Genomic DNA, 12319 nt, shown 5'->3' on the forward strand with positions numbered 1-12319 from the left:
TCTTCTCGTTCACATGTGACAGGGATCGGCGTTGCTACAAGGATTAAGTTTGACCGCATACCAATCAGCCGCTTGATATAAGACCAATGTTAATTTTCCCGTCTGATGCTGGTGTTTTGGCGTGTGGAACTGCAGCTCAATCTCAAGTCCTTTACGCTCTACACCTTTCCCCGCTCGCTAATTAAAGTGAAAGTAGAGAGAGAACTTATGAGAACCGTTGGGAGTAGAGAATAATGTAAACACTTCATGTTAAGTGTCTGTAAGTCTATAGAGTATCTTAATTAGGTAGTTTGAATTCCTTTTGAGCTGTGTTTGTCAGCTGTAAATAAGGCTTGGCTATCAATCCTTTAGTGTGTTTGTTTCAGAAGAGAATGAGAACAAAGATACAACCAGACTTATCTTGTTAAAAAAAGAACCACTGTCAACATTATCAATTAATATGCAAATCCTTTTCTCAATTATTCCAATATATGTTTGGTGCATAAAATATTGGAAAATCACAATCTAATTACAAAATTACATCTAAAAATGTCTTATTTTGCTCAAACTCCAAATAAACATAAGGCACCATTCGTAAGTCCAGGGTTAGGGCACATTTTTAAAAGGCAAATAGATTTTCTGGCGATCAATTATTTAATAAATAATTGCATTTCAGTAAAGCAAACTATTTTGTAAACAGCAACATTTCTAAACCAACATGCTCAAAAATATAGTGATAAACTATATACTGTGCACTATAAATAATGGACACATATAGGGTGTAGACAATACATGAGAGATCAAGATAGCATGTAGTGTGAGCTAACAAACCCTCTGGCCCTGGTGTGCTTACAGGACATCATGCTGTAGTAAAAATCTGACCTCTGATCCCTCCCTCCTCCCGCTGTGAAAAGTGAACTATCCTGTTGTAGTTCATGAGGCTCCAGTGTACGGCTGCTGACCCCAACAACACTGTAGTTGTGTCCTTAAAGACATTAAAAGAAGGAGCACATAAGAGGCTACATTCTGAAGGGAGAGGTGACCTGGTTTCTCTCATGCTGCAGAGACAAGCTGCCCCAAACTAATTATTGTTTATTTCCTTTTATTCACTCCAGCTTGCATTTTTAACTCAGCGGTGTGAGGAAAAAGAGTCATACAACAAAGTCATATAATTAAGAAAATTATTTCATATTTGGACAACAAACTCTGAGTCTGAGAGGGAATTAATGATAGGATGATAGGAGGAGTAGAATACATTTTAGACAAGACAGCTAATGAACTTAGTGTCAGCTGAGCCTTACCTTCAAAGAAGTTACATTTTTATTTCTTGAGGATAAGCTGACTCTAAGTCGGTATATTGTTTCTTGATAAAGCCCTCTCTCGATGAGTTTGGATCTCCATTTTGCGGTGTAAACATTTATCCCATTTCAGCTTGTTAGTTTACTTGAATTAGGAAAAAGTAACACCTCTGAGCGATGGGTTATTAGGTGTCATGGTAACCAAAACAGGAAGTGGTGTAATTGTTGTCTCAGCAAAAAAACTGAGAGGAAGAACAGGATTTCTGTATAGAACACAAACCAGCTGGCAGGAAACGGCACTTTTCTCATTCTCCTAACTTTGATTTCCTTTCAGGGGAAGTGCCCTCTCCCCTTTCTCTGGCTCGCTGGCTCTCAGCTCTGATGCCCTTCCTCGGCTTTCGAACTATACCCTCTCTGTGTCTCTGTGACAGCGTTCCATGCCATGACAGTGACACATCCAAAAGCTCTGCATGCCAAAGCAAAAAACTGCAGCCATGTCCGAGATGGGCCCCAGGGTGCAGAGATCATTGGGGTAAAATGTGAAACACTCTCTCCTGACAAATGTTGAAGTGTGACTGTGGTGTTGAAAGACTGTTTATTGACAGGGTTAACACACTGCAGGATGCATAAAGAGTGAGACAAAGAGAAAGAGAGAGAATGAAACAAAGATAGGGAGACAGAAAGCAGCTGGTGGAGGCAGATGAAAATGTAAATAAATGAATCCCCTTAAGGTATAGTTCAGCAAAGGCAGGAGGTTGCCTTAATAGAGATTAGAAAAACAAAAGGACAGATGTAGAATCTATGTTCTTTCCCCTCCCAGTAACATTAGCCTCAAGGGGACAGCTCACGTCTACAGCTCCGTTAAACCCACATTTTCTGTTGAACTATTCAAAAACCAGCACCATACTAAAAGCACTAGCAATCTATTGTAGGCAATCAAATGGCATGTTTCCAATATAAGGCGTGACAAATGTTTTGCGAGAGGCTTGAGGCAGATCTGGTCTCAATGGCACAGATATAATAAATTAGACTTTGGATTATGCTGGAATTTTTTCTGTTGACAGGAACAGTTCTAATCTATAGGAAGCTACAGGTTGTGAACCAAATTGTCTGCAGAGAGAGACAGGCGTTTTGGCTTAAATACCAGGGCCAGCTGGGAAAAAATGGACATGGGTGAAGTGAAAGAGACTACAAAGTTACCCACAAGCAAAGCACTTAAACTGTTTCTGATTAACTGTGACGACAACAACACTGTAACACCATGGGAGCAATCTTCCTTCCAGATGTGAATGTGGTAGCCCAGCATCCTTTTGCAAATTATTCATTGGGAATTTTATATGAACAACAAATGCCCAATGCCCAAAAAACTTTAAATGGAAGTAAAACAAATAATGGAGTCAGTGGTATCCTTTACCAGAATCTGTTTTGAAGATTACTTTTTCAATTGTTTTGGTTTCATTGAAGTCAAGACTCAAGACAAGTGCAGTTTGTTCCATTTTACAGCCCCTACAGTCTTTCTTGGAATATATTTGATTTAAAAAAGGAGGAGAGCATGCTGAAAAAGTGGAAACTCATTTTAAACCTAACTAAAAGAAAAGTATAATATTAAAGTTAAAAACAGCAAGAAATTGGGTACGCCAATGTAGAGCTAAACTACCGGTACTTATTTTTTATGCATACAGCACTCTGCAGAACTTGCTATGTATTTGAGACATCTATTTTAACCCAAACAGCTAGTACAAAAACAAACTGAAAAATGAACACAAAGTGGTTTCACAATTATCTCAGCATGACAATCTGTGGAAGATTTACAATAAAAAGCAAGAAAACACAACTACTGGAGTTCGTAATAGACAAAGTAGTAATAACCAGTCATTAAGTGTATAACCACGACCAAAGGAAAAACACATTTAGTCGAGTAACACATTACTCAAAGCATGATTTGCCTCTGGTGTGAAGAGGCCCTAACTTCACAGCCTGCATCAGGTCTCTGTGTTGACACTGTTATGGGAGATTATGGTGACCATTTGTCAGAAAGGACAGACTGCTGCTGAAACTACTACATGAGGTGTGAGGTCTATCACAGTTATTAGCATATGGTCTAGATACAGATCAGATGCAAGAGGCATGACTGACAGGGATGAGAGGAAATGTCAGCAAACGGAATGCTTATCAAAGTGATCCCATCCTTATGCAATCAGCAGAGTACATGTGAAGGATTCAATCACATCAGCATATGTATCACATGGGACACATTTTGGTCAATATCAACGCACTGTAAACAACAAATAGTTAGATATAACTACAGAGATATGTGAAGGAGAGGTCAGAAGAAGAAAAAAAAGTCTAAAATCTTTGTGCACGCACATTCAACAAACACCAGATGAACAATAATTACATTATCCTGGTGCGATAAACCTCTGTATCAGCTGTAATGCTCTTGGCCCAGGTCATTGGCTTGATGTATGATAAATGTTTTTTATATCTCAGCTGGCTAAAAAAGAACACATCTGTATATCATCACCAGATATTTTATCTGTATGTATGTAAACTAAGCAATGAAAAATGTGCAGACACGGCCTCATATAGGTTCATTTGCCTTTCAAGTTTAATAATTTGGAAAATATGCTTTGTAGCTTTCTTGCTGAGAGTTAAATGACATTGAGTGCTAAATGGTATTGTCCTCATGAAACAGATTAACCAAGCCTCTTAACCATTACTACAATTATTCTTTACAAATTGAAATATTATAGTATAGATAAATACTTCTAAGAGAGATAAACAAAAGTGTAAAAGCAGAAGTAGTTATGGATGTCATGAATTTTACCAGTTTCAACATATGTAAAAAAAAACATGTCCAGGAAACTATAATTCTGAACTGGGGGAACGTATTGCAACCATGAAAGGGGCACAGTAACTCTCATAGACACACACCAGCATACACACACACCGCAGCAGCAGCAGCAGCAGCAGCAGCAGCAGCGGCGGCGGGCACCCACACATACCCACAAACCTGCATTCCGGCAAAGACATTTTCCATGAGTTAATCTTTCTACAGGGAGACATAGCAAGAAGATGTCCTTCAATGCATCAATTTAATCACTCAAATAAGAGGTGGGGCCAACTGTCGAGAGGCTTAGCCTGCTGAACAGAACCAAATCATGAGTGCAAGTGGAAGACATCTTGGAAGCGGGCCAAAGCGTGGCGGCGAGGGGCATTCTGCTCATAACTAGGGGAGCGACCTCATTTTCCGAATAAAAGCCAGTTTACATAACACCTCTCTCCCCATGACAGGGAGCACTAGGCAGCTGCTGCCAGGCCTGTGGCTTTCACTCAACTACCCAGAGTTCACTGAAAAAGTATTCTCTCAGCAGAGCCACAAGCCTCTACTGCAAGTTTCCAATATTAACATGTTATAACTTAAAAACTGTCTTAAATTCAAAGTAATGCATAAACACTTTGGTAACCTCAACTATTTAATTGCATAACTCTTATTCTCTCAGATCCAAACATTGGAAGGAAAAAGGAAACCATCAACCACAGTGAGTAAGGTAATGGATCCACCACTGTCTATATCCTTGACTCTCCTTCAGCTAAAAAAAAAAAGTTTGGCAGGGATAAATTGGTTTTTGGCTCAAAATCTTTTATAAGAACTAATATTTTACCAGTTTCAACATATCTAACATTTCTCAGAAAAGAAAAACAAACATTTCCAGAAAACTATTATTCTGAAGTGGGGAAATGAGGCAGTACCAGGAACACATCTTCTGTTAATTCAATCTTAATTCAGATTATAAAATAAACTGATTTACGAAACAGGGATTTCACAAATTTGAACATCATGAAATACTACTATGGTATTTTCCCCCTCAGCCCAAACACTTAGCTTTAAATGAAAAGCAGTGGCTTATGATGGATGGAGGTTGAACAAGAGCAGGAAAAATGGCAAAACAGGTGTAGAGTACTGTCTGTAGAGAAAAGATAATCAAGTGCAACAGCGTGGCTTTTCACTGAAAAGGTTTTTGGACAAAAATAGAGGTCCATCATACAGAAGAATAAACTATATATTACTTAACTGAAAAGAGGCTACTTGTTTTTTGTTTTTTTTCATTAATAGAAAAAAGCTAAATACATTCCACTTGTGTTACCTTCTAAATTAGAATAAAAGCAAATAAATGTGACATTAGCCCATTCATAAACTCAACCCTTACTCTTTCATAAACTCAACAATAAAAGTCAGCACAAAAACAACACAATAAATCATTTTCAGGTGAATTAAAGGAGGAACACATACATATGTATATGTCATCAGAATGAGATTGTCCATGCTAGACCAGGATGACATACTGTGTGGCCTTCTGTGAAGCAGGAGCCTCTGTTTTCATTGGCAAAGAAACGTTGGACTATACAAAGTATTAGTAAGGACACACTCATCCTCAATGCATTCCAGTACAGGCATGCACCAAAAGCTCCATGCGCACACAATCATTTAACACTGCACCTTATGAAACACGGTTATGATAATTTAGGAAATAAAAGTTAGGTTAAACACTTTTGCGATTTAAAAAAAGTTTGAATTTCAAGACCTGTGTCACGTCTGTTACTAGGGTCTTCAGGTGGTTTAGTAAGAATAGGCACAGAATGACAGGGCATTGGCAATAGTGATGTAGCACAAATGATAGGTAGATTTACAGGGAGTATGAAGCCCAGGAGAGAGCTAAATATCTGAGTTGGTGTTGAACTGTGTAGGTGTGAAGGCCTGTTTGGAGACTTTGCTGCTATTTGAGTTACTGTTGGCAGTTTAACGAACAGCTGAAATATAAACCAGAAGACAGTGCCGAGTGATTTTTAGGTCCAGCCCTGGACTTTTACATCTATAGCATAATTGATTTCACAGACTCTATACTGTAAAGCGGTATTTTGTTAATACCATTTCATTGTTTCCTTTTAGAATAGCACTGTGAGGAAATTCAGTTTAAATGTACACAGCATGTGGTTTAATAAAAGGTAATACACACTTTAGACACTGTATTACATGCACATCTGCTCCAATGTTTAACGTCAGTATCATTTGATCAATGCTGCTGACGACCAAAGAATAACATGAAGGCAAAACAAATGTATGTGTTGCATGATACACTACGACCCAATATTCCTGTTGGATTAGTCAACAGATGATCTAATCTCCTCACACCGCAGCTCGGAACTGTCCATGAGATATTTCATCAGGCCACAGGTCATTTACACACCTCCCAAGACCAGTCATCATATGTCACAAAGCGAGTCAAAGCATTTTAATCTCACATCTGCTCTTCATTACCATTCCATGCAAAATCAACTCAGGGCTGCGGCTAGGCTGTTGCACCTCACCCGAGGAAAGGGAGAGAAGAAATCGACAGGAGGCAAAAAGAAACAGCAAGAGAGAAAAAAGATTATTAGGCATCATGAGTCCAACAAAAAATTCCTACGGAAACCGACATTGTGTTCCTACTATGAAATCAGATCCCTTCCAGGCCTTAGTCCCATCCATGGAGTCTTCCTTTTACGAGGCACTACATAACATCACAGTGACAGAGACACCACAGCAATTTCATAGTCCATCCCTTTCCCCAACATCTGCACACTCCACAACAAAGTATCACTGTACTGATGCTGAAGTTACTGTGGACAAAGATTTCTCTCCTTAGCATGTAGATGTTTATGCACCTTACTCAACCTGTAGCATTTAGTAAGGCTCTAAACCAGGACCTTCGTCTCATAAGGTATTTCTGTGTGGACCTTTAATTGACTGGGATTGTTCAAAATCCTAAAATATCCTTATGCTTTGCAAGATTAGTTCATATTTCCAAAGATGATAGAAGCTATTTTATGTCGGTGTGCAACTTCAATGCTAAACCTTGAGATCAATTTACCACAGAGCTTCACAAGAAACCCTGCATCCAAACAGACTGAATCAGTAGGAAACTCGGTAAAAGAAGGCAGCTGTATATTTGTAGATTAATCTATCTTCAGCACCATGTCACAAAAGACACTCTGTATTTGTTTGTGTATTTATACTTCTTAAAAACGTGTTTACTCGGCTCACATGATGCACCAACGTCAAGACAGACCGTTTGACCTTTGACCCTTGACTAACCAGACAAGTTTTTTTCATCACGGTAATAACTTGAAGTGTAATTGTGTGGCAGTTAAGATTCACATAAGCACACGTACACTCACACACACACTCACACACATGACTGCAGAAGACAGAGGCCAGCCTGTTTAACAAGTAGGTCAGATCAGAGCCAAAGAGGGAGAGAGAGAGGGAGAGAGGGAGGCATTGGCTGCAGCAAGCTCCGCATTTAGTGCCATCATTGGCTTTTCAAAACCAACTGAAAAGACAGTGAAGAAGTCTAAAGTCACACAGTTAAACAATGTAAGCTATTTGTGTCAAGTTAAGAATAGATTGTGCAAAATGTGTGTGTTTTGAGTCTAACCTGAGGGCAGTCTTTGATGTAATGGCCTTTGTTGAAGCAGAGGTGGCATAAGTAGTTTGGTGGGGGTCTTTTGTTTGGTTTCCTTGGCTCTGAAGAAAGGGAAAGGTCTGAAAAATGGTCCGTCAGGGTGTTGAGTCCATCCACGATGTTGTTCAGGGAGCCATAGGGTGACACATTCTTATATACGTTGTTGTTTAAGGCCTAAAAAATAAGAAAAATAGCAAAAAAGGTTCAGTTTTAATGTTATTCTCAAGATTATTTGGTCTATAATTTGCAATGTATAACATATACTTATTGACATGCACAATACATGGAGAACATTACACATAAAACATAAAGTCAGCATCAAATATTGCATTTCTGGTTTTGTGTTGGAGTGTCAATCTCCAATTTCCGTTGAGTGTTCTGTTATTTTCTGGTGCACCAAAAAATGAAGGAAAAAAAAAGGTCCCTCCAAGATCATTTCTCTCATTAAATTCAGAACATCTGGCGAGAGGCCCAGCTGTGCTCATGAGGTGGAAAAGTACTGAGCATGTCCACAGAGAAAGACAGGACTTTACAGAGGATGACTCATTGTAAACAAGATGGGAGGCATGTTTCCTCACCAGCCTGTGGAACATCAGCAATGTCACCATGCTCTGTTGGCGGTAAACTAGCCATGGTCAGTGTTTGTAGTCTGCTCGGAGCTACAGGGAGCAGTGTGGCATGCCACAAGGCACAGTGAATTCAAAGAAGATGCCCTCTGAATATTAATAACAAGGAAAGCATTTCCAGCAGTTCCTTATTTCCCTTCTCATTCCTATCCTCCTTTGTTGAAATTTTATCAGGAACAACAGACAGGAATTGACTTCAGTGTGAAGTGACGTTGATTTTTCATTTTCATCTTTAGAAGGTCAGGAAGCTTTAAATTGTCATCTGCTTTGCCATTTAATAGTGTAACTGCAGTAATGACAAATATCTGAAACACCCTCCACAAGTACATAGGCATGATGAAATGAACTCATGTCTTTTTTTGGGTCACTGTTTTCTGTCTGGGAAATAATGTTACTGTGGATGTTCAATGTTGCACAGCGCAGAAACCTTAGACTTGGCAACTTGGCCAAGGCTGAACGCCAAATCTTTATCTGCGGGCTGTGAGATTGTGTTGTTAACCAGCTCCAGCTTTAAAACTCATGTTCATTTATTTCATGTAGTTGTCGTAAATCATGCATAACGGCTCTTAGTTTCTCAAGTTTTCCATCTGCCATGTGTTTTCAGCTCTGTGTATTACTGTGTTATCTCTCCTTGTGGAAATGTGCATGTTTGTGTTCTTGTTAAACGTAAGTCTTAGTGCAGGTCGTAAAGTAATTTTAACAAATATAAAACAGGACTCTTTGGTAACTTTGTCTTCCTCACATTTCTTCAGTTTGGCCTCCTACTGTCAGCCCAGAGGAAACTGATTTCACACTGCTAATGTGGGTTTGTTTATTTTATTTTTTGTATCTATATCAGTGTGTATTTGTGTGATTGAGGTAGTGAGTGAGTGAATGAGTAAGTGACTTAGTGAGTGAGTGAGAGACTCAGCAGGAGGTAGCGGGTGTATATGTGTTTATGTGTGTGGCGATGGATGTGAATGTATGCAGTGGCCTGGACGATGACGACTAAACTGGTATCATTATCATTCACTGGGGCTGTGTATCAGTGTATTTACCTACCTATCATTTGTGCTACATCACTTAACTTTTTAGTCAAACGATATCTGTATTCGATCACTTTTTTATCCAGATCTAACAAAAAAAACACTTTATACAGATTTGATCATAGCCAAGAAGTTGTTCGGGCAACTGATGTTTCCATTCACATGATTGGTATCAAAATATAGAAGATATCAAATGAATTACTCTATTGGTAACATTGGTATCACTTTAAGACCATTGGTACTGGTACTGTCACACTGCAGGGGTCACACATACACTGGAAAGTGGTGTCATGATGATTTGAGGTACAATATCCAGAATAAATACAAGTTAATAAGTCACATTTAAGAATGTGTCTTCATAGCCTTGAATTAGGTTACAAAGAAATGTCTACTTTGAGACTGTGGTACACATACTTGATTCGTGTGAGTTTCAGATCAACAACCAATTATTCTATTATACTTTAAGTGGACTGTTGTGTGATCCTTTACTGCAAAAACAACCATTCTGAATTAGTCATCTCATCATTAAATCTCTGCAGAGGTTTATTTTACTTGGCTTGGCATGTAAAATAAGTTGCAAAATACCCCCCACCCCTTAAACCGTTTCCAGACTGTATGTCTTGCCTCAGTTTGAAACTCTTATACTTATGCGGATTGAATGGCATTACACAATTGCTTGTAATGTATAATGTGCACACCCAATTTTCAGAGGACTGTTTCATGTTAAATACCTTCAAAGGGCCTCTATGGTTACCACCATAATAATGGACACTAGAAGGTGAATACACCATCCATCCACTTCTTCTGTTTCCTGCAGTTTCCAACACATAGCATCATAGTAACACAGATCTAAGAAACTCAACTAACGTCTATCCAACACACTGGGAGGCTTGCTTTAAAGTCTTTACCCTGCCATTTGGCCCACAGTATGTGCTTATGTTCCTGTGTGTGCTGATGTTGGTGTGGGTGTGGCGGTGGGGCTCCTGCCTGCACAGTATGGTCTCCGGTATCAGGTTAGCCCGATGCATACATTATGTGCATGTTTGTCCCTAAAATTACACGCTACAAAAATAGTCAATATGAAAACAAGGATGGATTTTGTTCGCATAACCTGGTCTATTTGAGGGAGAGAGGCAGCAGACCTCGGCAGGAGGCTGCAGTGGCCTGCTCTCTCCAGGCAGAGGCGTGCAGGGGAATCTATTTCCATCTGTCCCTCTTTACCTCTGTGATCACAGACATGTCTGATTAAAACGTAGTTTTGCTCAACAGCTTTACCTTAAGGATCAACCATAATTCATCTGAATTATTTAATGACATCATAGGGATATTGAATTGAATTGTGTAAACTCAGAAACATTGGTGTTATATTTAGTTATTTAACTTTGTATTTATAAATCAAGCTTTAATAAGTTTCAATTGTTTCCAAACAATCATATTATATTCCTGCAATTATGGTATAACTAATGAATAAGTCAGTTTATAGAGGCACTGTCTGTGTACTGATAAGGTCAACCTCTTATGGAATCATGCTATTCCTATTTCCTTCATTTATAATAATATTACAGTGGGCTGTTGAGCAAAGTTACTTCTTGTGAAATAATAATACTTATTAAGAATCTAATACATTGTGTTATTTAAACAGTAAACAAAGATGCCCTGGAATGTTAATTACATAATATTCATTTAAATGCTGTCTATATTAGTAATATCATGGCGGTTTAGTGTATCCTACCAGAATAGCCCATACTGTACATGTTAAAACATTTGCTGCACAGTCATCATCCATCTCGGTAGCTTGCGATTATTCAATTCAACCAACATTTTCTCAAACTTTAATAATTTAAGATATGCATGCATGCATGTTTCACCTCATTGCGCTGCAGCTGAAAGAAGTTGTTGAGATAGTTGGAGTTCAGGGACGAGCTCAGCTCCGCCGCTGCGGGAGTCTTGCTGAAACTGAGATCCGGGTGGGAAGAGTTGGGTTCGGGTCTGAATGCGTCAAAAGCGCTGGTCTGGTGGGGGTCTTGTAAGGAAAGATAGACCCAGTTGAGAAGTTGCGCAGGCTGGTACACGGAGGCACTCGTGTCTATGGCAGACAACAAGCTCATCTTTCAATTCAAATGGCTAAACTGGATTTTCCACCGCTGATTCTTGGACTGCTCTCAACTATTTTGCCGTCTTGCTTTTCGTTTCCCGGCAGATGGCAAGTGCTCCTTTTTTTCCCCGTAAAGGGCCCTGTCCTCCTCACGCCGGGAGCCTCGTCCCAGTTAGATGTTACTCAAAAGTCATTGCGCTAACATGTCAGTACAAAAAGTTTTCCCCTGCTCCCCATGGTCCGCTATCTGCCTTTATTGCAGCGGGGCAGAGACAGGCTGTTTGAATATGCAATGAGGACGGATCTACGTCACCGAGCACGCAGGCCAATCAGCGTCTGGTTTGGGTGAATATTCATGACCAGCCCACTGGATGAGACAAATTGTTGATCTGGCTCTTTTAGGCCTTAAATCCATCAGCTAAAATGTACACCATGGTTAATATGTACTCTGCCAATGAAACTAAACAATTTAAGACAATGTTTCAGCCATATGATGCCATTTATTTGTAACCTATTTGTATAACAATAACATTTGTTTGTCTAGGTGTTAGGTGAGGGGATGATAGGTGTTGTGTTTATTTAGCGAGTAGACACCTTACTGACTACTATTTAGAGTGTCCCTGTGACCTATGGTAATTTAGTAAAGGCTTAATATTACAACAGTGTTCCTCTCATAGCTCATTAAATTGCAAATTCAGTCAGAAAAGTTGATCAGCCGTCTTAAAACTATTTATTCATGTGTGAAACAAAAGAAAAACATGATCATTAGTGAATCAGTAAAGACTGCTAA

General features: G+C 39.2%; 1 protein-coding gene across 2 annotated transcripts in view; it reads right to left on the reverse strand.

Moving 5' to 3' along the window:
- The window catches only part of zcchc24 (zinc finger, CCHC domain containing 24), a 30299-nt gene extending 18509 nt beyond the window's left edge, over window positions 1–11790 (reverse strand). For both annotated transcript variants that reach the window (XM_063874554.1, XM_063874555.1), the window contains exons 1-2: window positions 11303–11790; window positions 7757–7957 (exon numbers count right to left, since the gene is read on the reverse strand). In XM_063874554.1, the coding sequence (XP_063730624.1) occupies window positions 7757–7957; window positions 11303–11542 (441 nt within the window). In that variant the 5' untranslated portion in view covers window positions 11543–11790. The remainder of the gene's footprint in view (window positions 1–7756; window positions 7958–11302) is intronic.
- Window positions 11791–12319: the final 529 nt, after the last annotated feature.

Source organism: Eleginops maclovinus, chromosome 22 (assembly GCF_036324505.1).
Source record: "Eleginops maclovinus isolate JMC-PN-2008 ecotype Puerto Natales chromosome 22, JC_Emac_rtc_rv5, whole genome shotgun sequence".
NCBI lineage: Eukaryota > Metazoa > Chordata > Actinopteri > Perciformes > Eleginopidae > Eleginops > Eleginops maclovinus.